The sequence below is a fragment of the Cebus imitator genome, unplaced genomic scaffold (genome assembly GCF_001604975.1).
Source record: "Cebus imitator isolate Cc_AM_T3 unplaced genomic scaffold, Cebus_imitator-1.0 Scaffold513, whole genome shotgun sequence".
Taxonomy (NCBI): Eukaryota; Metazoa; Chordata; class Mammalia; order Primates; family Cebidae; genus Cebus; species Cebus imitator.
The window spans coordinates 1,349,549-1,376,104 of NW_016107828.1; the positions used below are offsets into that span (position 1 = coordinate 1,349,549).

Sequence of the window (26,556 nt, forward strand, 5' to 3'; positions counted from 1 at the left end):
TTAAAAAAAAAAAGGAGGGGGGAGGCTAGCAATGAACTATTTATAGAAATCCACATGCCTTTAGTCCTTTGACTTAGATATATCTATCAAAGAAAGAAATATAGCCAGGCACGGTGGCTGACATCTGTAATCTCAGCACTTTGAGAGGCCAAAGCAGGAAGATTGCTTGAACCCATGAGATAGAGACCAGCCTAGACAACATAGCAAGGCCTCATCTCTACAAAAATAAGAAAATAACTCTAAGATTAACATTATACTTTCCTGTCCACCCTATATTACTTTGTAGAAATCTATGAGGAAATGGAAAATGGTTAACAGGAATAATAATGGAAACTATATTACCTTTACCAGTTATAATTTTCTCATGTTCTAATACTTTATATTATGCAATTAGAAATCTTGTCTGATAATACAGGAATAACAACACTCAGCTACCAAAGAGAAAATACCAGCATATCTACATTAATCAGACAAAAATGAATTTAAATCCTATTATCAAAATCTCGGGCGTGATGATTAAGTAAGGTAATGTATATAAACATGTAGTGCAGTGTCTGGCACATAGTAAACAGATTTTTTATTGGTAGACATTATAGCATAAACTAAGTTTTACCTGATGGCCTTCCTTGATAATCTATTCGCTCCCCTCGCCAGTACTCCAAAGGTTTCAAACGTATTCTCTTGGTCCTGCGAACATTTGGTGTGTTGGAGGGCAATACTATAAAAAGGTATCAGACAAAAGTATATACATATGTTTTTTAGTTAATGGCACTTGGCAGTGGAAAGACTATCTTTTAGAAAATGAATGCTTTATTTTTTAGAACATAAATATTTTTCTAGACAAAAGACTAGAAAAACAAAACATATATTTATGCTAATAATTAAAGAAATGCCAAAGGAAAAACAGCCTACCAAATTGGCAAATATTTAAAAATTTAATAATGCCCATTGTTTACAATGTCAAATGTACACTCATCTGAACAATGCAAAGTTCTGTATATTAAATTGAGTTTGTTGGCTGTATCTTCAAATTCCCATGTTCTTGCCTATTTTTTGTTTGCTAGAGCTATCCTGAAGCTAACAGGAAGTTGCCTACTGCTCTTAGGCATAATGCTTAATGTTCCTCTCTGTAAACACTGAAGCTCCTGATCAGGAACATTTTTATTTCCTTTTCTCTACTCCTGATTCATCATTTCACTCCAAGACAAGCATTAAGTATCAAGAGGTATAGCAGTTTCTCATCATACAGGCTCACGAAATACTGACATGAGCTAAGTTCTTGAGTGAGGCAATGAGAGAAAGCTTCACTCCTACTGGTAATCTCTAAGTATAAGTGCAAGAGCACTCACAGCCTCAAATAAAGAGAGAAACATTAAAAGCCACCCAACATCACAGAAAGGTGGGAACATGTATCTTGACTGGCAAATATCTCTTTGGGAACCACAGATTGTTAATCTTTACATGGGCAACTCCACGGGTTCCCCAGTTCACAGCTTTGTCTACTTACTACCCTAGCTACTGCTTTGTTTAGGAGTCAACTGGATTAAAGTGGAAGCAGATGCCGTCAACGAAGCCATCTACCGGGTAGTTACAGTTTCTTTGATAAAATACTCCACACTAGCTTCATCGATAAGGGAGGATCATGCCCCCTTACTATGGGGGAAAAAGTGAGAAGGCAATAGAATTCATAAATGGACAATAGACTAACTCAGTAGCTTGTGGTGACTTAATATGAAATTCATAAAAACTAAGTATGTAATTTTAAGTTATTTACCTACCAATTAATCCAAGTAATAGTATTTCTCCTCCTTAAGAAAAATTAAGTATATTTAGAAACAAACTTAATGAAAGTATTTTTCTCAATAAAAATATTAAAAGAAAATATTCTTACCTAATTTGTGATGGATTCTGTTCTTTGGTATCACTTTAGATCGTTTTACTCTTGAGTCACCTACAAAATGCAAAAGATAATATCGTGAGCAATGACTGCTAATTCCAAGTTAAGTTAAAGTTTCCTGGTCAATTTCAGTATGAGTATTTTAAATAAAATTTGATCTGGTAATATATTTCATTACTCCTTTTGCTTTTCACTGCTCAGTTATAAAAATTAAGGAAAAGAAGTATTTCTGTAGACTTTGCTACAATGAATATATTACAAGCTTGTCCAATTCGCTTTATTTTGTTATGTTCTGTTTTGCTTTGTTTTAGGCCTTTAGCAGCCTGAAACCATGGTTTTTAGTTTGTATCTCTAGTGACAAGTGGAAAAGAGGGATGAAGAATGGGTTTTACTGACCCAACCAGAAACAGAAACTAAGAACCCATGACTGTATTCTCTCCCTTGGACACCCTGGTTTGTATTCTAAAGAGTGTAACTGTTAAAAAACAAACAAACAACAACAACAACAAAAGATGTAGCTACTGATAATGGTTAATTAATATGTTATTAATGAACTATCTGTAACTTTCTCATAAAGTTCTGAAATAGTTTAAGTGTATCGAATTTAGCAGTGTGCCAATGAGCTTAGGGGTTCTCAACTTTGGTAAATAGCACCTAAAGATGACTGTCTTCACTTATTTCCCTTTCTATGCACAAATGTTCTATATCAAGAAGCAGAGTCTCACTCCCTTCTCCTTCAATCTCTGCTCAAGTTAGTGACTTGCTTAACTAATGGAATACAACAGAAGTGATGTCTGGGACTTAGAAGGCTAAGTCCTAAAACAATCTACAGGTTCCATCTAGAAGTCTTGGGATCTCACTCTGGGGGAAGACAGCAACAATATGAAGATTAGCACAAGACTGCCATGCTGTGAAACCCAATGTGGTCACATAGAAAAGCCACATGGGGAAAAAGAGTTGCTTGGGCAACTCTCAGTGTCCCAGCTCTCCTAGCTGGGTCCAAATATATAAGTGAAGAAGTTACCTTGAATGTCCAACACAGTTGAACTTTCAGATGACTACAGCACCAGCAACTTGTACTTTTAAATTCATGAGCATACTCAAGTGACAATTACCCAACTAAGCCAAGTCAATTCACTGAACCATAAAAGATAAATCAATCATTGTATTAAGCCTCTAAGTTTTAGAGTGGTTAATTATGCAGCAATATACAACTGGACACAATGTCCATGAAACACCTAAAGTTGTAAATATAATTTTGCATTTTTCCTCTAAAAAGTAGGTCTGAGTTTTTATCATATTCTCAAATGAATCCATGAAAGAAAAACAACAAAAAATTATTAAGAATGATTGAATTAGATATTTTATAAAATTATTGGTTTGGAAGAAACTTCAGGGATCATAACATCTAATTTCCCTGTCAGAAATAGGCAAATCTGTAGACATCGAAAGTAGATTAGGAGTTGCACAGGCCCAGGGAAAGGAAATGGAAAGTGGCTACTAAAGGGTAAAGGGGTTTCTTTTTGGGGGTGATGAAAAGTTCTAACATCGACTACGGCAATTACTACATACCATTGATTTGTATACCACAAGTGGACTAATTATATGGTATATGAAGTCTAACTCAATAAATCTAGTGTATCCCCCCACTCCACCCCAACCCCCACTGCCAAAAACCCAATTTCCCATGCAATCTCCACTAGAATAAGTAGAGGTCTGACCTCTGTTGGAAATTCTCCTGTGACACTGAGGAGAAGTCTATATTGAAATGGAAGTAGGGGTAGTAATGTGAACTTATAATAAATAGAGGCATATCCCAGAGACATTGCCAATTCAGTTCTAGACTACTATAATAACACAGATATTGAATAAAGCAAGTCACACTATTTTATTTATTTATTTATTTTGGTTCTTTTGTTGTTTTGTTTTGGTTTTTTGAGACAAAGTCTCACTCTGTCACCCAGCCTGCAGTGCAGTGGTGCGATCATGATTCACTGCAGCCTCCACTCCTGGGAGCAAATGATCCTTCTGTTTTTCCCCGAGTAACCGGTACCACAGATGCACACCACCATGCCCAGCTAATTTTTGTATTTTTAGTAGAAACAGGTTTTCAGCATCTTGGCCAGGCTGGTCTCAAACTCCTGGACTCAAGTGATCTGCTTGCCTCACCTCCCAAAGTGTTGGGATTACAGTGTGAGCCACCATGCCGGGCCAAAAGTTATGTCTTTACTATATTACAGTATATTAAGTGTATAAGAGCATTAGGTCCAAAAACTCAGTGTACATATACCTTAATTTAAAAATATTTTATTATTAAAAATGCTAAAGATCAGCCAGGCATAGTAGCTCACTCCTGTAATCCCAGGACTTTGGAAGGCCCAAAAGGGCAGATCACTTGAGGCCAGAAGTTCAAGACCAGCCTGGCCAACGTGGTGAAACCCTGTCTCTACTAAAAATAAAAAAATTGGCTGGGTGTGGTGACACAAACATTGTGATCCCAGCTACTCTTGGTGGCTGAGGCATGAGAATCACTTGAATCCAGGAGGCAAGAGGTTTCAATGAGCCAAGACTGCACCACTGCACTCCAGCCTGGGTAACAGAGTAGGCTTATGTCCCAAAAAATAGAAATAATAAAAAATAAAAATAAAAATATCATCTGAGCTTTCAGTGAGTTTTAATCTTCTTGCTGGTAGGCTATTCTGCCTCATTGTTGATGACTGCTGACTGATGAGGCTGGTGTGTCTGTAGTAGTTTCTTAAAGCAAATCAACAATGAAGTTTCTCTGGGGCATATAAAATGCTGTTTTATAGCATTTTACCCACAGTAGAACTTCTTTCAAAACCACAGTCAAACCTTTCTAGCCTGCCACTGCTTTATCAACTAAGTTCATAGAATATCCTAAATCCTTTTTGGTCATTTCAAGGGTTCACAACACATTCACCAGGAGTAGATCCCACCTCAAGAAATCAGTTTCTTTGTTCATCCATAAGAGGCAACTCCTCATCTGTTCAAATTTTGTCATGAAATTGCAGCAATTCAGTCTCTTCTCCAGGCTCCACTTCTAATTCTAGCTCCTTTGCTATTTCCACCACATCTAGTTATTTCCTTCATTGAAGTCTTGAAGCCCTCAAAATCACCCAGAAGGGTTGGAATCAACTTCTTCCAAACTCCTGGTAATATTGATATTTTGACCTCCTCCCATAAAACAAATATTTTTAATGGTGTCTAGAATAGTGAATCCTTTCCAGAAGATTTTTTATTTACTTTTTCCAGACTCATCAGAGGAATCACTACTCATAGCAGCTACTGCCTTATAAAATGTATTTCTTAAATAATAAGACTTGAAAGTCCAAATTATTCCTTCATCCATGCATGAGCTGCAGAATGGATGCTGTGTTAGTAGGCATGACAACAACATTAATCTCCTTGTCCTCGTGCATTAGAGCTGCTGGGTGGCCTGGTGCATTGTCATGGTTGTGCTGTCACCCAGGCTTTGTTGTTCTACTAACAGAGCAAAGTAGATTTAGCATAATTCTTAACAGCTCTAGGATTTCTGGAATGGTAAATAAGCACTAGCTTCAACTTAAAGTCACCAGCTGTATTAGCCCTTAACAAGAGAGTCAGCCTGTCCTTGGAAGCTTTGAAGTCAAGCATTGACTTCTCCACTTTAGCTATGAAGGTCCTAGATGACATCTTCTTTCAATAGAAGGCTGTTTGTTTACAGTGAACATCTGTTGTTTAGTGAAGCCACCTTCAATTATCTTAGCTAGATTTTTTGGATAACTTGCTGCAACTTCTACATCAGACCTTGCTGCTTCATCTTGCATTTTTATGTTATGAAAACAGCTTCTTTCCTTAAACCTCATGAACCAGACTCTGCTAGTTGCAAACTTTTCTTCTGCTGCTTCCTCACCTCTCTCAGCCTCCACAGAATTAAAAAGAGTTAGGGTCTTGCTCTGGATTAGACTTTGGCTTTAAAGGAATGCCGTGGCTTGTATAATCTTCAGTCCAGACCACTGAAACTTTCTCTATATCAGCATTAAGGCAGTTTCCCTTTCTTATCATTCATGTGTTCACTAGAGTAGCACTTTTATTTTCCCTCAAGAACTTTTCCTTTGCATTCATAAATTGGCTGTTTGGTGCCAGAGGCCAAGCTTATGGACTATCTCGGTTTCTGACATGCTTCTTCACTAAGCTTAATCATTTCTAGCTTTTGATTTAAAGTGAAAAATGTGTGATTCTTCCTTTTACTTGAACACTTAGAAGCCATTGTAGTGTTATTACTGACCTCTCAGGGAATAGGGAAGCCCAAGGAGAAGGAGAAAGATGGGGAACTGGTCAGTTGGCAGAGCAGTTAGAATACATTTACTAAGTTCACTTTCTTATATGGGTGTGGTTTATGATACCCCAAAACAATTGCAATAGTAACGTCAAAGATCGCTGATCACAAATCACCATAAAAGACATAGTAATGAAAAGGTCTGAAACACTGTGAAAATTATCAAAATGTGACAGAAACACAAGGTGAGCACATGCTACTGAAAAACATGGTGCCAATAAGGCTTACTCAACACAGGGTTGTCACAAACCTTCAATTTGTGAAACAAGTAGTATCTGCAAAGTACAACGACACAACGCATGCTAAAACAAGGCATGATTGTATAAATATAAATATAGACATAGAAGCCTGTATTATATACAGTGTATACATACGTGTATGTGTGTATGTGTATGTATCTATATCCTATCTCTGTCCACTGAAAAAGCCTAGAAGCAATGGTATCCCAAACAAGGATCACACCAAGTGCCCAAATCTTGGTTTCTAAATGCCATCCTCCACTGAAAATAGCCAGGTTTCCTGGAGCAGTAATTGATCCCAGAGCTGGAGCAGGGAAAAAAGACTGGAATATCTTATGCCAAAAAACAAAGACAGTATTCATAGAATCATAACAAAAGCACACGGAGACCAGCTTAAAGAAAATCAAATGACCAAATATATCACAATGTATCACAATAAATGATCAAGATTACAACCGCATGACATAAAATATAAACCTAGTAGTCCACATTGATATAAATAAAATGAATAATGAATAAAATAACTGGCATGGCAGAGAAAAACTGGCAACTAATTAATGAGGAAGGAATAAAAGAACAGAAAATAGAAAATAATGTGACATCATTAGTAGCCGATAATTCAACTGGGGGTATTCAACGTACATTAAAGTTGGCGGATGGAGGTTTGACAAGAAACAGGTTATTAAAATAGTATCAGAATATCACTCCACAATATTTATCAATTATAAGAGAAAGGCAGTGTCTTTACAGTAGAGAAACCTGGCAGACAAAAATGTGAACAGGTGATCAGGATTAAGATCATGTCGACCAGGCATGGCAGTTCACACCTGTAATCCCAGCACTTTGGGAGGCTGAGGTGGGCAGATCGCTTAAGGTCAGGAGTTTGAGACCAGCCTAGCCAACAAGGTGAAAGCCTATCTCTACTAACAATACAAAACTCAGCCAGATGTGTTGGCGCATGCCTGTTATCCCAGCTACTCAGGACGCTAAGGCACAAGAATTGCTTGAACCCTGGAGGCGGAGGTTACAGTGAGCTGAGATCACACCACTGCACTCCAGCCTATGTGATAGAGCAAGATTGTCTCAAAAAAAAACACAAAAACCCAAAACCAAAAAAAAAAAAAAAAGGATCATGTAGAAGGTCAACACTGTGTGCCTCCTGTGTGATGTGATGGACAAATTACAACCCCTAACTCCTAACCCTGTAGTATCATTTCTGTAGTATTACTGTCATTATCAATAGCACCCACTGATCATGAGGAAACAGAAAGACCTAGGCTGAGGGTCATTCTAAAGATATGAAGGCTGTATTTTTTTTTTTTTTTTCTGAGACAGTGTCGCTCTGTTGCCCAGGCTGGAGTGCAGTGACACAACCTCCACTCACTGCAACCTTTGCCTCCCAGGTTCAAGCTATTCTCTGCCTCAGCCTCCTGAGTAGCTGGGATTATAGGTGTCTATCACCATGCCCAGCTAATTTTTGTATTTTTAGTAGAGACAGGATTTCACCATCTTGGCCAGACTAGTCTCAAACTCCTGACCCTGTGATCTACCCGCCTTGACCTCCCAAAGTGCTGGAATTACAAGCGTGAGCCACCATGCCCGGCCTAGAAGGCTTATTCTTTAAAAATGTTGGTGTCAGGAAAGTTAGGGAAAAAAAACCTAAGGAACTGTTCCATGTTGAAGGAAACTAAGGGACGTGACAGCTAAATGCAGGACTGATGACTGGATCTTGAACCAGAAGGAAAAAGAAACACTGAGATCCAGGATTGGATCCTGAGCTAGAAGAGAAAAGGAACTGCTGGTGAAATCTGAATGGAATCTGTGAATGAATCTGTTGTACTAATGCTGATTTTCTTATTTGGGTAGTTAGAGGGTATTTATATCCTTGTCTCACTGAAATGCATTATGGGGTATTTAAGAGAAATAATATATTATGTCTATAATTCCCTCCCAAATAGTTTAGAAAAAGATGAATGATAATAAACGTGTATAAATATTTATTAGAAGAGGCAGGGAGGAAGATGGAAATATGCTGAAAAATGTGGACAACTGTGAAATCTCAATGAAGGGGATATGGGATCTCTGTTTAAGACTCAAATTATTTCCAAATAAATTATTTTTTAAGTGACTAACACAAAGGACAACTCCTAAATTTCAAAGATTAAAGGATCCTAGTAAGCCTGGAGATGGAAGAAAACTAGTTATCTACAAAGGAAACAAGAAATAAGTCTGCCTTCAAATTTCTATTCATAAGCATTAACTCTCATGAAGCAAAACAGCAACAGACAGATTGTTTAAAGAAAAAAAGATCATGACTCAAGATTATGTTCTCTATTTAGCTGGTGGTTCATTGTGTTTAAAAAAGAAAAATCCTGAGTCCTTGCTGGAATATGTGAGAATGTCTACCACCTTAACTAAGAAGTAACAAATATATCTGTTGACAATTAGTGTAAATATATTAAACATTTTATTAAAGGAAAATATATTGACACAGCAAGTCAAAAACAATTCAATCATGTGCTGTTTCTGAGCCACTTTTAATTTTCTAATAAAAGTTAAATAAAAGGATAAGAAACAACACCCAACCAAAAGAAAGTGGAGGTCACAATATTAATATTAGACAAAACAAACTACAAAGTATAAAGCATTTAACACAATGAAGGAGATTTGACCAAAACAGGTACCTTCCATATGAATGAAGGCTTATGTGATTAGTAACAGCACTGAAAGGTACATAACAAAGACTACAGGAAATACAAAGAGAAAGACAGCTGGAGTGGCACACCTCAACTCTAGCAGTCATTAACAGATCTCAAATCAAAAGTAAGAATACAAAGGTTCAGAATACTTTCAAGCTTATTATGTCCAAATCTAACATCCTGTTATTTTCCCCCAAATTTGCTTATTCCCCAATAGTCCCCAGATCAGGAAACAATATTACTGTTCTTCCAGGTACTCAGGCCAAAAACCTTCAAGTTATCTCTAATGCTCTTTCTCTTATACATCACATCTCCTCCATCAGAAAATCCTGTTGTCTTTACCTTCAAAAACACTTAAAAATTCTCCCACTGCTCTCCATCTTCTACTGGTACCACACTGGTCTAAGCCAACACCTCTCATTACGATTATTTCAACATCTCTCCAGCCAGTCTCCTAGCTTCAAAACTTCCTCTGTCCCCTCAACCCCATCGGTCAACTCCTAACATAGCAGCTGCAGTTATTCTGTTAATACAGGTCTTCTGTTCAAAACCCTCTAATGGCTTCCCATCTCTCTTAATAAAAGGCTTTAACATCCTGTGTGATCTTTCATTCCGCTGCCTCTGTGACATCATTTTTCCTGCTACTTGCTCTCTCTTCCTCTGCTCTAACCCCCTGGCCTTCCTGGTGTTCCTCAATCAAGATGAACTCTACCACACCAGAACCTTTGCCCTTCATCTTCCCTCTACCTGGGACACTACTTACCCAGACAGCTGCATGGTTTACTGTCTCATCTCTTCACAACTTTGCTCAAATGATCACTTCCTTAGTGAGGACTTCTCTGCCCACCTACCTAAAAGTGTGAACTTCATTTGCCACCCTAAAACTCCTACTTTGTTTCTACTCTCAACAACCAACAAATCATAAATTTTGTTATCCTTTTAAATTGTCTGCCATCCTGCCCCTTCCAGAAATTACGCTCCAGGAGGGAGAAATTTTTGTCAGTTTCATTCACTGACACATACCTAAGCCCTAGAATACACAGTGAATATTCCATAATTTTTCATAAATATTTAAGAATTCCTTAAGTATTCAAAATATATTCAAAAAAATATATTGACTTGTGTTATCAACAAAATAATAACTGGAGATATATCTTTAAGTCCCCATCTGTACATAAATTATTCTTTTCAAGCACTGATGGAAAAATTATAAAAACTAAGTATAAACTAGATATTAGAACACAAAGAAAACCTTAATGAATTCAACCAATAAATAACATAGGCCAAGTTTTCCAGAACAAAACAAAACCAGAAAATAATAAAAGAATAAAACACAACTTCTTAGATAACAGCCAAAATTATACACACCAGATATTAAACTAAGCAAAGAACATGTATTCATCTTTATATCAATTTATGGGATTACAGCTGATATCATTTTACAGATAAGGAAACTGAAGTTTAAGAACACTAAAATTTCTTACTCAAGATAGCATAGTGATGCTTTCTGATCAGTGGTGAATGGGGGAAAAAAAAAGATAACATAGCCAGTAAGCAGTAAAGCTAGAACAAATCCCAGGTCCATGACTCTGGAGACCAAGCTCTTGACAACCTACTCTTAAATAACTACCGAGTCAAAGAAAAATCACTATAATTCAGAGTATACTACAATAACACTACATAGCAAAGCCTATAAAATTAAGCCAAAACTATAATGAGGGAAATTCAATGCTGCTTCTTTACCAAAGAAAAAGCAGAAAAACACAGAAAGCATTCAAGTTAAAAAAGAAAAATAACACCATAAATCTAATGATGGGGGAAAAAATCAAAAAGTTAAACAAATAGTGATTATTAAGAAAAAAAAAAAAAACAGTATAACAAATTACAATCAAACATGCATTTTTAGGAGCATAAAAAATTATAAAATTATCTATTAAGAAACATTTTTAAACTTCAGTATAAAAATTTTCAAGTATTGAAGGTCAGGCACAGTGGCTCACGCCTGCTGCAATCCCAGCACTTTGGGGGGCCAAAGAGGGTGGATCACAAGGTCAGGAGTGCAAGACCAGCCACATGGTGAAACCCCTCTCTAAGAAAAATACAAAAAATTAGCCAGGCGTGGTGGTGGGTGTCTCTAATCCCAGCTACTCAGGAAACTGAGGCAGAGATCTGCTTGAACCCAGGAGACGGGGTTTGCAATGAGCCGAGATCATGCCACTGCACTCCAGCCTAGGCAACGGAGTGAGATTCCATCTCAAGAAAAAAAATTTCAAGTTTGAAAAAAGAGAAAACAGTACAATGGACCCAACACACCCATCACCCAGCTTCAGTAATCATCAACAGATTACTAATCTTGCTTCATGTATACCAACAGCTTAACAATTTTAAATACTGGAGTAGATACCTTAAATGCCAGTATTTCATTATGGCATTTAAAAAACTGTCACTCATTTCTTTCTCTCTCACTTAGGCAGAGGGTCTTACTAATTTCTAACTAAGAGTCTTAAGAGGTAGGTACTCAATACACATTTGCCATCAGTGATAATGTAAATAAAACATAGCACTCCTTACTCCATATTCATAATGCCACAAAATTCAAGACAGAAAAAAAAAAAAATAGTTTACCTAAACTTCCATGAACTTTCTCATCATCTACACCATTATTCTTCTTTGCAGACATTAAATAATTCTTGAGCGTGGAAGGTCCACTTTAAAAAAAAAAAGTAAACCACAAAATTAATGCTTTTCTAATGCATATATCTAATGTATTTGCCTTAATGATCATTTTTCTCCTAAAATTGCCATAAGTCTTTCTTATAAAATCAATAATGATGTTACAAGTCATCAAGAATATATAGGCATCCCTCAGTATTTGTGGGGGATTGGTTCCAGGATCCACTGTGGATACCAAAATCCAAGGATACTCAAGTGCCTTATATACCATGGTGCAGAATTTGCATATGACTTTCACATATCCTCCTATATAATTTAAATCATCTCTAAGTTATTTATAATACCTAATACAATGTAAATGTATGTAAATAGTTGTTATACTGTATTTTTATTTGTATTATTTTTAATGTTATATTGTTACTTTTTACTATTTTATATTTTCTGAACATTTTCACTCAGTGAGTGCTCAATCAGTGGATGCAGAACCCACAGATATGGAGGGCTAATGGTACTTGCTGCATTAAACAAAGGCTACAACCATAACTGATGGCAAGCATCGTTAAGGACTGAATTTATAACTTATAGATCAGAATTATGATCTTAATTCAAATGATAACATCCTGTGGTGAAAATTATATATATTTTTTTAAAAAAGAAATCATCGTATCTTAATTAAAAAAAAAAAATTACAGCCAAAATCCAATGGAATTTAAAATGTGGCCCAGAAATTGTCAGAGATGATTCAGGTTCTCCCAGTCCTAGAAATCTTTTTACCTATTATGAACCCAGGATAAGCCTAGTCATAACCTCACAAATAGTAAAGAAATCTCGGCCATCCCTTAAAAGTCTGAGACTTTGCTATAATTTACCTTTTGTTCATTTTTTAAAAGGTTGGTTATATGACATCAGATATAATTAAGAGTAGGTTAATTCAATTTGCTCACTAAAGGTGGTCATTTTAATATTATATGTCTAAATTCTTTGATATACCACCTTTTAAGAGGTGGAGCCTAATTCCACCTCTCCGTGAATGTAGTGTGGACTTAATAAGTTGTTTCTAATGAACAGAATAAAGTAGAAGTGGCAGTGTACAATGTCAAAGACAGTCATTAAAAGACACTGTGATATCCATCACAGTCACACTTTCTCTTGGAACATTTGCTTTGTGGGAAGCCAGTTACTATATTCAGCAGCTGAGAGGGCCACATGGCAAGAAACCAAGGTCTACTGGAAACAGCCAGCAAGAAATTGGGATGTCCAGTTAAAAGCCATGTGAGTGAGGCATTTTACAGGTGGATCCTCCAATTCCAGACAAGACTTTAAAAAACTAAAACCAGAAAGACATCTTGACTACTACCTCCTGAGATTATCTGAGCCAGAAGTAGCTAGCTGATTCTTTCAGATTGTTGACCCATAGAAACTATGAAACAGTAAGTGTTTTTAAGCCTACAACAAAATTAAAACAAAGTTCTTGGGTAATCTGTTATACAGCAATGGGTATAGTCAGGAAATACTATGATCCTTACAATACATGCATACCTTTCCTCTAAAATTGAAGTCTTATGCTCTTCAGAATCCAAGTTTGACTCTGTTGGTGTCTTACATGTATATCCATATGTCTGAGGCTTTAGAGGAACATTCTGTACAGTCATAATATCACCTTGATTCTTTGAGCTTCCTGTAGATCTATAAAAATGATAAATGTATGACTGTTTATACCTCTTCAAAAGAAAATTTTCTTCCAGAAACAATACATAGGTGGGTACGTAGACAATATAATATTGGCTATAATGGGTATCAGATCACCCTGTTCAGGTTCTGAGACTTGGCAACTAGCTTAGGAAGAAGATTGGTTTCTAGGACCTACCAACAGTCCTAATTTGAAAAATTCTGAAGAAAGTAATGGAGAAAACACCTGGCCATGAAGGTAGTGACAAGGACATAAGGAGACCTTATCGATTAACGGCTTATGATGTATATTACAGTTAATCTATCATGGTTTACTGGAGAATCCATAAACAACTAAAATTCTTTCTTTGATATTCGTTTGTAGTCAGCCTACTGAGGGGTAACAGGTCCTTAGAGGGACTCAGCTCATCTCTTCGGTAGTTTACTCCAAATATATGCAAACAAGATACACTATTCCTAGGGACTGTATATTTCTTTAGGTTCTAATGTCCTCCTGGGTCCTACCATTAGAGTCAAAAGCAATAAAAGTGATTACAAGAGAATACCAGAAACAATTGTATGGCAACATATTAGATGAACTACATGAAACAGACAAACTCCTAGAAACATAAAAATTATCAAAATTGATTCAAGAGGAAATAATCTCAAAATACCATGAATCAGTAATCAAAAACAAACTACCCACATAGAAAAGCTCAGGCACATGTGGCTTCACTGCTGAATTTCACCAAACATCCAAAGAAGAATTAAGAATTCTTCACGAACCATTTCAAAAAATAGAAGAGATAATATTTACCAACTCATTGTATAAAGCCAATTGTTACTCTTATACCAAAACTAAACAAAGACAACACAGGGAAAGTAAGCTACAAACCAGAACACCTCAATAAACTACTAGCAAACCAATTCCAGTGACAAAATTAAAAAAAAAAAAAAAAAAGGAAAGAAAGTAGAGAATGGCCTAAAAGTGAAACGGAATGTGTATGGAATTTCTTTATGCACTATAATGACATACACTACTATATTTTAGGACACACTATTATTTACTTCAGTATATCCTCAGCACCTTACTGCTTCTAACACAAAGTATATATTACCTCAGTAGGTTGTTGCAACTAATAAGAATTCAGTAAAAGCATCTAGCAAATATTTGGCACATAGTATGAACTCAAAAAATGTTAACTATTATCATCCTAGAAGAAAAGTATTAAGCTATATTCCTAACTGCTGAAATCACATTAATCTCACTTGAAACAATTTGAACTATACACTTAAAAAAGATTAAGATAGTAAATTTTCTGTTATGTGTTTTTTGTTTGTTTGTTTTTTGAATCTCTATTTTGGTAGGCCAACAGAAGAGAATCACTTCAGACCAGTTCAAGACAGGCCTAAGAAACAAAGCAAGACCCCATTTCTACAACAAATTTAAAAATTAGCTAGGTATAGTGGTCCACACCTGTAGTTCTAGCTACTCAGGAAGCTAAGGAAGGAGGATTATGTGACCCAGGAGTTTGAGGTTACAGTGGGCTATGATCATGCCACTGCACTCCAGCCTGGGCAACAGAGTAAGGCACTGTCTTAAAAAAAAAAAAAAAAAAAAAAAAAAAAAAAAAAATTTTTTTAAAAAAAAAAAAAAAAAAAAAAAAAAAGCAACTCTTGAATGAGAATAATATCTTATTAAATTTAACAGTCATAATCCCAGGTGCTATGTACTATTCCCTATTTTAATATGAGGAAACAAGCGCAGAGTACTAGTCTGCCTGTGTGTCACCCAGCTAATGGTAGAGGCTGGATTTAATACCAGGTATGCCAGAGTGCAGAGCTCTTTACGCTAATATTGCCTGTCTATAAATGATTAAGTAGCACAAATATTAAATGCTGAACAACAAAAGTATATATTGTACACATAACAGACATTACCTAGAACAATCAAGATTTTTCTTCTTAGCCAAGTCTGCCTCACCAGTTTCCAATGGCTCACTCTGCGAACAACTGGGAATTTCATCATGATCAACAATACCTCCAGAACATTTAGCATTTAAAACCTTCTGTACTCTTGGGCTGCCTTTAGTTGCTGTCTTCTGCCTTTTAAGTGGAGTAGTATTTTTTCTAATATTCTTAGATGACTTATTCGTTTTCTTAGCAGATTTTTGCCTACTGTCATGATGCACTGTTAATTCATTTCTTATTGAAGAATTGCTATAAACACGACCTGAAGGATTCAATAACCTAAAGTTAGTATGTTTGTCCAGATGATTAGGCTCACTAAAATACCAACATCATCATTTATATTTGCATATAAACATATACAGACACACATACCTCATAGGCTAAATTTATTTCCAAATTAAATTATTTAAACAATGCAGCTCTTCAGTTTACAGACACATGCAACAGGCCCTTTAAATTTATCACAGGCTTCTAAAAACACTCTCTAGCTTTGCCCACTGCTCTTTTGACTATCCTTATTATCTGGTATTCCCCAAGGCTACAGCTTCAGCTTTTCACTCCATATACTTTCTTTGAGGGACTCATCTACCCAGAGCTTTAATTACTATTTATACTGATACCTATAATATCCACCTACTGCTCTCCCCTAAATCTGCCTCTCTTGCTTTACTTCCTATCTTACTGAAAAATACAACTATCTATTCTATCCAGATATCTAAATCAGAAATTTGAGTCATGCAAGACTATTACTCCTATCTACAATCACTCCCCAAATCCTATCAATTCTGCTTTATTAATGCCTTTCAAATTTTTCAAGCTCTCCCTCCTGTCATTAGCAGAGGCCCTCATCATTTTATATCTGGATTATTAAAATAGTCTCTTTATTAATCTCCCCTTCTCTAGCCTTCTCATTTTTCAATCCATTCTTCACAATGCTATAAGAATCACCTTTGGAAAACAAAAACTAGACCATTACAACTCTGCTTAATTAAAGTATTTCAGTGATTATCTATAGCTTTAGGATGAAGTCCAAATACTTGCAACATCAATTTATATCTACATCTAGATTTGCTTATTTCATAAACCACAATTCCCAAAACCACACTCTAAACAAACAAACCAAAAAAAAAACCCATCAGTACTGAACTATCTATAGTTTCTCTAAAGCACTAGCTGTCAAAAGGCAGTCTCTAGACCAGCAAGATCATCATTATCTGGGAATCTGAAATGCAGATTATCACGCCTCACCTCAGACCCAGTGAATCAAAAACTTTGCAGAGCAGGACCCAGTAATCAGTGTCTTAATAAGCTCCCCAGACAATTCTAAAGCACACTAAATTAAAAAAAGGAAAAGACCAAGCTCTCTGCTCCAGATCTCTGCATATGCTACTTCTACTTAAAACATTCCATCCTTCCTCCCTACTCCACTCGATCACTTAGCTAACTCCTAATTCATCCTTCAGGAAGCTTTCCCTAATTTCCAAGTCTTAAGGTAGCTTGCTATCACAAATGTGACTATTTACTTATTTCTACCCCTCTCCTCCAGCAGACTGACAATTCCTTGACCCCAAGTAATTGATCGGTAGTTTATGTATTTTCCCAATGCCTAACAATAGGGGCAGGACTATGGTGAAGCAAGAGTAGTCTCAGCTGGAAAATTCAAGAAGGTATTCATTTTTAGGTCTGTACAAATACAGAGCCTGAACTCACACAATCCTGAAATTGAATGCCTTACATTTTTCATCCTAGTGTCTCAACTGTCTTACTCTAGTCCTGGTCCTCCTTTACCTCATTCCTGCCCCAAGGCAAGTACTCCATACACATTTCTTCATATATATGGAAGGTCAACTATGTCACATGTACTACAAGCAGGTTGGAGACAGGTCAAGTTGTTCTTAACTTCAGACTTCAGTTTCTTCTTCCATCAGATCAGAGTTTAGACTACACGATATATAAGCATTTATTTACTTTTTTTGATTCCCAGCTTGATCAAAAATACATCTATTTCAGGACTGTTAAATAAGTGTTTTTTGATAGTTTCAGAAATCTAGCACATTTAATTTCTGCAAGCACTTATTTACCCCATTATTTATGTGCTATCTGCCATAGTACCTTAGCATTTCAGGCAACCTGGGGAAGAAAAATGAGTTCCCCAAAGATGTAACAGTATTACTTAACACTAACATATGTCACCCACTACGCTAACTGCATTTAATCCTTATAAAACTCAATGAGATAATCATGTTACAGAATGAGAAACTAAACAAAGTAACTACTCTAAGCAGAAGAGTGATCATTTGAACTCAGATCTGACTCCAAACTCCAAAGGCTGCAACAAATAATTGATGCTATCAATCAATAATCTCAATGATTTAATAATTCATAGCAATAAGGCTTCACAGATACAATGCCCTATTTGTACTAATCTTTCACTTATTAATCTAAATGCCCCATAGTCAATAGAATTTGTGTATATGAATGCTACCTTATGATCCACCAATCTTTTCAGGATCATTTCCCTTAAAAAAAATGACAATTCTTCCAAAACAATAAATGTTTCATATTGTGTAGAAAAAAGTTAGCAGAGCAGGTCTAAGTACACTGCCTTAAAAGGGCTTGCTTTCAAAGTTAGCCCTATAACCCTAAATTTCAGGAGGGTTCCCAACATTTCCTAATTGACAAACGTGGTTTTGTGTGCCTAAACTACTTATACAAAAAATATGGTTCAGGCCTTCGTTCAGGGAGTATGGAATTATAGTACTTGCTAGGGAGAGTACCTATGTGACCACCCCCGGTAAAGATCTTGGGCACTAAGTCTCTAGTGGGCTTCCCTGGTAGACATTTCGCCAATTTGTCACAACTCATTGTTAGAGGAATTAAGGAACTCCTGTGGGAATCCACTGAGAAAGAACTCTTTAAGCTTCTGCTGATTTCCTCCAGACTTAGCCCATGCGCTTTTTCTCTACTGAATTTGCACTGCATCCTTTCACTGTAATGAATCACAGCCATTGAGTACAACTATATGCCCAGTTCTCCTAGCAAATTACCAAATCTGAGGGTAGTCTTAAGAACCACCAATATAAATAATTTACTTTTTTATGTGTAATAAATTCAATTATAATCTTTTAGATTATAAACCCCTTGGTGGCAGAACCTCATATTATCAATCTTTGTATCCCTCACAACCAACACATTAAAATAGCAGGGTTATTTATATTGCCTTTCCCAACTAGAATGTAAGCTCCACAAGAGCAGGGATTTTTGGTCTGGGTATTGTTTTCCCATAGCTATTATCCCTATACCTATAATGCTTTATATATTAAAGCTTCAAGGAATATCTTTACAATTGACTTAACATTTCTTCTGATAACCCAATTTAACTTGGTCCTCATGAGATTCTCTGCATAGAAATATAAAATCAAATATAATGCCCCTTACAGAATGATTTTATCTATGAACAAACATAATTTAAATAAAAATACTTACTCTCCTCTGATTTTACCACCCACCAATTAGACGGACGTCTGGAAATTCTTCGACTTCTCCTGACAGTTGAAGTCACTTCTTCAGGTATAAGTTTGTCCTTGGACTCACTGGAAAGGTGCCTCTTTTTAGATTCTTCCTTATCTTTTCTAGTGCTACTTTTCTTGCTTCCTAAAGTAAAGAAAACCATAAAATCAATTAACAATCTACTAGGAGTTTTCAGGAAACTATAACATTAAAAAAAAAAAAAAAACCTCAATTATAAGAACCTCTTAACTTTATCCTGTGGCCTTCTTTTCATCTCTATTTTTAAAAGTCACATGTTCTCTTTCTGTCAATTATATGTGCTGAAGTAAGCACTAATTTTCTATTAAATGCAAACTTTTCACATTGCTTGATAACTCTTATATACTCCTCAGCCAAAAACAATAACTTCTGAAACTGAAAAATATACAATTCCTTCCTACAATGTCCCAAGTAAAAGGAATTACTGCTTTCTTGTTTTGAAATGATTTTTTTCAATCTAATTCTTAGGAGATTAAAAGTGTGATTAAATTATAAACCCTGAAATACAGGTATTATCTTGGATTATCCAGGTTGACCCAATCTAATGATATGTTTCCTTTAAAAGATGTGGTCAGAGAGATGAGATGATGGAAGAAGAGCCAAGATAAATTCAAAACATCAGAAGGCTGGCATTGCTGGTTTTGCAGACTGTGGAGGAGGACCATGAGTCAAGGAACATAGGTAGTTTAAACAGGCTGGAAAAGGCAAATAAACAGATTTTCTCCTAGAGCCACTAAAAAGAAAGAAAACCCCACCAATACCTTGATTTTATCCCAGTGAGACATCTGACCCACAAAACTGTAAGATAACCAGTTTGTTGTTTTAAGACACTAAGTGTGTAGTAACTTGTCATATGACAGCAATAGAAAATTAGTACAATTAGTATGGAAATTAATAAGAACATTATATTCACTAACCAATCTAGATAAAGAATACATGTAAGAATCAGTGTGTAGAATATAGCAGGTACTCAGTAAATGTTTAATATTTACAATTATAGAAAGCATCCTTCATGTATACTTCCTTTATATGTCTTTTCCTAAGAAATTATGAATAAATCAAAATTTTATACCCTTCCTTTTCATATATATGCATGTATATATATTATCTATTGTTCTACAGAACCCACCACAATGATCTTGTTAACAGCAGAAATAATGGGTTAGTAATTTTTGTGACTACAGTGCCTAACACAGTGTCTGGCATTCAACAACTGTCAGATAAATGAGTGAATGATGGAAGATAATGGATTTTTGTTTCTATAAAAAATAGCCCCATGCCACCCTAGAATTTCTTTTAACATTTTTATTTTCTAAAGAATTTATGCACAAAGGGAGGGGAACATCACACACTGGAGTCTGTTGTGGGGTGGGGGCTATAGGAGGGATAGCAGGAGGTGGGGAGATTGGGGAGGGATAACATTAGGAGATATACCTAATATAGGTGACAGGGGGACGAAGGCAACAAACCACCATGGCATGTGTATACCTATACAACAATCCTACAAAATCTACACACGTACTCCAGAACTTAAAAGTAAAATTAAAAAAAAAAAAAAAAAATAGAATTTATCATTCTGTCTTATTCATGTTGATACTAACTTGTTTACTAGCCTTTCCTTTTCACTTTGCCCTCTATATATACTGCCATCTCACAAGATAAACAAAAACCATGAGTTAGAATCAAATTATATATAAAATAAAAAGATTCTAGAAAATAACCTATAGACTTTTGAGGCTCTTTGTTGATTTAAGTTTACTTTGCCTACTTGCCAAAGCTAAATTAGGATATTAAAAACATCAAATGGGTAGAATAATGATCACAGTTATATTTAATATAAACACTTACTCAAAGGTGACATCTGTTTTTTGGAAGCACGATCATTTCCCATCTCTTCACACTCTTCCATATTTCTGTCTGAATTTCTTTGAAATTTGTCTTGGGTAATATGTGATGTATACATGTTTTCATCTTTAGACTGTCCCATGTCAAGCTGTTCTTTAGCTAGTTTAGCCTTAAATTTTCTTCTCTGTTTTTGTTTTATAGTCCTTTTGCTTCCAGATGATTTTTTTGCATTCTCAGAATACATTTCATATTTTGTAGATCTACAATCATTTACTATTTCACCTGTCAAAGCATTACTTGTATCCAGTACTGTTTTATCAGAGGGCTGAGATGTCTCTACTGAGTGAGTTTTATGGGAATGTTTGTCATTTGTCAAAGTCTTAGGTGACATATTATGATGTTTTTCTCTTGACTTTCTACCTTGAAGGACTGTAGTACTCTCAGCCGGAGATGTTATGCGTTGTTTCAGAGGCCTTGGCTTTCTTGGTATTGTAATCCAAGATCTACTGGCAAAACTTTTATCTGACTCATCAATTATAAATTCATCCTCTATCAACTCCTTATCATCTGGAGGGCATGAATGAGGTAGAGCAGTTGTCGCATGCCTAACAATGGGACTAAAAAAGGGTGATACTTTTAACAGTTCAAAAAAATGAAGCTTTTATCTTTGTTTAGCAAAGAAAATAATCTAGGAAACAAAATTTACATATCTTCTAAACAGTTTATATATCTCCTCAATTTTCCCTTCATCTTAAAAATCTTTCCCTCCTTTTACATTTCAATGTCTGTTCGCCTTCATTTATAACAATGACATCATAAAACTTTAGAGCTGGAAATTAGAGATGGACATCAACTAATTTGGTCCCACTCACTCACACATTATATATACTAAAACTGAAGCCCAGAGAGGTAAAATTATAACCCAGATACACTGAGTTGCAGTCCAAAATGAATGCCATTATAATATATAATGGTATAATTAATTATATATTTGTATATGTGCCTTTTGGGGTCTGAATTCTTCACTTTCAAAATAAATCAACAAGATTATTTCTGAGGAAACTCCAAGTCTGATATTCAAATGGAATACTACTAAATTATAAGAGATTGGAGAGGCTGGGTGCAGTGGCTCACACCTGTAATCCCAGCACTTTGGGAGTCTGAGGGGGGTGGATCACCTTAGGTCAGGAGTTCAAGATCAGCCTGGCCAACATGGTGAAACCCTATCTCTACTAAAAATATCAAAATTAGCCAGGCATAATGGCGGATGCCTGTAATCCAAGATACTCAGGAGGCTGAGGCAGGAGAATCGCTTGAACCCAGGAGGGAGAGGTTGCAATGAGCCGAGATCATGCCACTGTACTTCAGTCTGGGTGACTGGGTGAAATTCCGTCTCAGGAAAAAAAAGAGAGAGAGAGAGAGAGAGAGAGATTGAGGAAAATTTCTTCCAATGTTTCTTTTACATCTCAAGTTCTTTATACATAGCAACACCAAATACACAGACGGCTGAACGAATGTAAAAATTACTAACATTACTATAGAACTGTAAACTGTAGACCCACAGAACTATAAAATAATATATGTTTGTTGTTTTAAGCCACTAAGTGTGTACTAACTTGTTATATGACAGCATATGCGTAAAAATTCATTCCAAATTTGGCATTTCATATATAAGGTAGCTTAAGCACAAAAGAAATCTAGTGCCATAGAAACAGGAAAAAATAAAAGGCAAGTCTTATTACAAAGCTTACAATGCTATAGAATCTGTTATAAATAATGAAGTCAAAGTCAAACAATGTTTCCCAACTCTAGACCTTTCTCCATAGTTATAGCCCAAACTTTATGTATTTTACTAAAAGGCAGAATACCTGTATTATGACTATTATTGTTATTTCCCACTCCCAGTGTTGTAAAAGGATAAACAGTAAGACAGACAATTTCAATTACAATTTTATGTCTTACAATCTAACATCAACACTAATTCTTACATTTTCATAAAATCATGTACATGTTAAGTACATACAAAGAGATTCACGCATTTAATGAGGTGTTGAATAAATTAAGACTAGTGCATACAGCACCTCCTCCAATTAGTCAGGAAAGTTTTCTAGAGAAGGAAGGAACTATTCCAAGGATGGTAATCTGGTAGACTGACTTATGTTTCATTTCCCTGCTTTTTATAATAGCCTTGAGTACATCACATATTGCAGTGAGATACAAAAAATAAAAAACAAGGTAAACATCCAAACTCCAAAGCTAGCATATGCACCCTTGTTTCTGCTTTTTCCATTGGATGAGAAGGCTTACTTAGCTATGGTTAGCCGTAACAGAAAGTAAGCCAGAATGCAAAAATTAGGTTATGTTTTTCTCTTTTAATTAGAATATACAAAAGGAATCAGAAATGAAAATGCCTTCTCTATTCCTATAATCTCAAACTCCTGACAAATCTTATAATTTAAAATAGCAAATACTCCAAGAAATATGCTCTCTAATGGTAGAGTTTCACATATTTATATAATAAAACTATAAAAACGAACAAAGAACAAAGTCAATACAAATACTACAATGAATGGATGTTTAACAGAAATGATATCCTTATGAAACAATGATGATACTATGAAAGTTTAGAATAGGGAAAGATGGCTTCTAGTTAGCTAGAAAAACCATGAAAGGCTTTGCAGCATTTAAGCTGGATCTTGATGGATTTATAAGATTTGGTCACAAGGAGATACAAGAAAGACAATCAGAAGGAAGAGCCTAAGTGGAAGCAATGATGTTAAGAAAGCACTGGGAATAGTGAATAGTTATATGTGGCTACAATAATTAAACATAAAATTAACTTTACTCACCAGAATATCAAAAAGAACATTAAAAAATAATTTCTCAGACATGATATAATTAGCTCATAATTATAACACATTTGTTTCAGATGGTGGTGACAATATCCATATGAAGGGTAAAATATATACATAAAAATAATCAACTACAGGAAACAGAGACTGAACAAAAGGGGAATTTCATTCATTCATTCAACATGTTGTTATAAAAACTTCCTTTTCTTTGAGACAGAGTCTCACTCTGTCACCCAGGTTGGAGTGAAGTGGCACAATCTCGGCTCACTGCAGCCTCCACCTCCCAGGTTCAAGTGATTCTTTTACCTCAGCCTCCCAAATAGCTAGGATTACAGGAACATGCCGCCATGCCTGGCTAATTTTTATATTTTTAGTAGAGATGAGGTTTCACCATTGGTCAGGCTGGTCTCAAACCCCTGACCTCAAGTGATCTGCCCGCCTCAGACTCCCAAAGTGCTAGGATTACAGGCATGAGCTAGTGTGCCCAGCAATAAAAAATTCCTAGTATGTTCACTAACACTCTGATACCTCTGGTAGTGACATGGGGGACCCTAAAATAATGATTTTTAAATACTGCATTGTCGGCCAGGCGACATCTCTCTTTATAGGTCAGACAAAATTTTCAATTAAAATTGTTGTTAATTAAAGGATTTATTTCTAAGTTAAATAACATTAGGAATCCTTATACATACTTCATAGACTAGAAAAGAAAAATGTTTCAAAGGATAGTTTCTTAATAACTCACCTGTATTCACTTTTTCGTTTTATCGTTTCTAAAAACAATGTTGAAAAACTTTTAGCTTGTGGTTGAATTTCATATTCTGAATCTTGCATTTTATTCTGAGATGATCCCAATGGTTGCCTTTCTTGTCTTTCTGATGTTTTATCCTCTTCATCTGATACTTTATTATCTATTTCTATTTTCCTTAAAATAACTTTATCTTCAAAGTTTAACCTAAAAGGTTAAAAGGAGGATAAGCTGAATGCTCCTGTAACATTTCTTGAGTTATGAGTCTTTCTGAACTCCCTTACGGACAATACAGACCACTTTAAAATTCTGTACTAGGCCTTTATTTAAAACATAAATGCTGATTTCTGCACTCCAAATACACAAGATAAACTGCTCAGGAAAATTAACTTTTGTATTTAGCAATAGAAAAACATAAAAAGAGAAAACAATAGTCAAAGTATACATCAATGAAATGTATAGCTAGATGATCGTTCTCAGGGCAATCTTAGAGCACAGTGACAGACCAAACTTTGAATAGTAAAATCTTAGAATATACTTAACTCCTTGGCTCCAGGAATCACACAATACTCCAGATAGAAATTACACTCACTACAGAGATCTCCAACAGCAAAAGTCCTTGAACAATCCACTTTGCTTCCTAAAGGCCAAAGGTAAGGCCAAGAAAGAGAAACCAGCTGTCCACAAAGCACAGTGTCCTCAATAATAGGTATGCTCTGCTACCCTAGAAGTTACCTGATATATACCTACACTTGCAATTATAAAAAATACTGAGGAAATACAAATTGTTTATCTTAGGAAGCAGTCAAATACTATCAGAGAGAAAACACATTTTTCTACAGACTATAGAAAAGTTAACCTCTAAACTTCCCTGAAGTAAACTTTAAGGCCTTCCTTAATTATTATAAACTGAATATATGCTAAATGTATATTTTCTCATGTTAATATGTTAACATGTTAACATTCCTCCTTCCTTACTGTAAAATTACATAACAAGATTGAATTACCATTTTTTAATATAAAAGGTAAAATTTTTAAAGTGCAATTAATATTATTTAAATAAAATGTACCTTTTTTTGGTTTTAAGTGAAATCTCTGTACTTGAAGGCAGCGTATTTACTGAATTTTCAAAAGTGTAAGTCTCTCTCTTTTGGGCACTAGATGAAATAACATTTTGCGATACAGATGTTTTTGCATCCAAAAGAACAGAAGGTGAGCCAACAGATAAGTAAAATTCGTCATCAGCTTCACTGTGATGATCATTTATGTTTCTACTTGACGTTTTTTTCGAATCAGACGTATTTTTGGAACTAATATCAGTTGCCAGGATTTTCTGATGAACTTCATGGGCCTGAGCTAGAAGAAAATTATATAAAGATACTGTCAATTAAAAGAATATTAAGAGAATCAAGCAGGCTTTTCAAAATTCAGAAATAATTTAATCAGAAATAGTTTTCAGAAAACTCAAAAGTCATTAAGATTAGAACCAAAGATACACGATTAAAATAAGTACTTAAGATTCTTCTATCTTTGGGCTAAAAACTGGTGACCTAGGACAGTTAGATGATCACATCTTTATACATATACACATGAATATAGATATAACACATATAAAGATGTGATGTAAGCATGTATGCATATATACATACACAGTATATATGTATATGAACATTTATCTATGAGAAAAAAAATATATATATATATATATTCTAAACCCTCATCCTTCTGAACGAGATAGCATTTCCCTGTTTCTCCCTCTAAATACAACTAAATTCCCTGGAAGTTATCCATCAATCAACATTAGGATTCTGAAAGCCGAAAGAAAAAAGGCAGGCTATCTAGGAAACTCAAGGCAGGCAAGGAACAGACAAGGCAATTGAGTCCCTTGGGTTTTCTCTTTGTCTCCCATATACCCCCGGATGGGTAGTGGAGAAACCTACAAGCTGGAACTATCAACAGGTGAAAGACAGGGTGGGGGCTGGGTGGAATCTGCATTCTCTGAACAAGGTGAACCCAATAAAGACCTAATGAGAAAATTCAAGCCTCATTCTGCATTGTAGACCGTGGAGCACTGCT

General features: G+C 35.5%; 1 protein-coding gene across 3 annotated transcripts in view; it reads right to left on the minus strand.

Annotated features, from left to right (window-relative positions):
* The window catches only part of CENPC (centromere protein C), a 63,339-nt gene that overhangs the window by 13,197 nt on the left and 23,586 nt on the right, over positions 1–26,556 (minus strand). For 2 of the 3 annotated variants that reach the window (XR_001820486.2, XM_017514077.2), the window contains exons 6-14: positions 25,551–25,836; positions 24,478–24,687; positions 20,884–21,497; positions 18,973–19,140; positions 15,457–15,748; positions 13,387–13,533; positions 11,800–11,882; positions 1,892–1,951; positions 614–718 (exon numbers count right to left, since the gene is read on the minus strand). Coding sequence is in view for 2 of the 3 variants with exons in the window: in XM_017514077.2 (XP_017369566.1) it covers positions 614–718; positions 1,892–1,951; positions 11,800–11,882; positions 13,387–13,533; positions 15,457–15,748; positions 18,973–19,140; positions 20,884–21,497; positions 24,478–24,687; positions 25,551–25,836 (1,965 nt within the window). In the remaining variant the exon portion in view is untranslated. The remainder of the gene's footprint in view (positions 1–613; positions 719–1,891; positions 1,952–11,799; positions 11,883–13,386; positions 13,534–15,456; positions 15,749–18,972; positions 19,141–20,883; positions 21,498–24,477; positions 24,688–25,550; positions 25,837–26,556) is intronic. The other variant, XM_017514079.2, reaches the window with a different exon arrangement.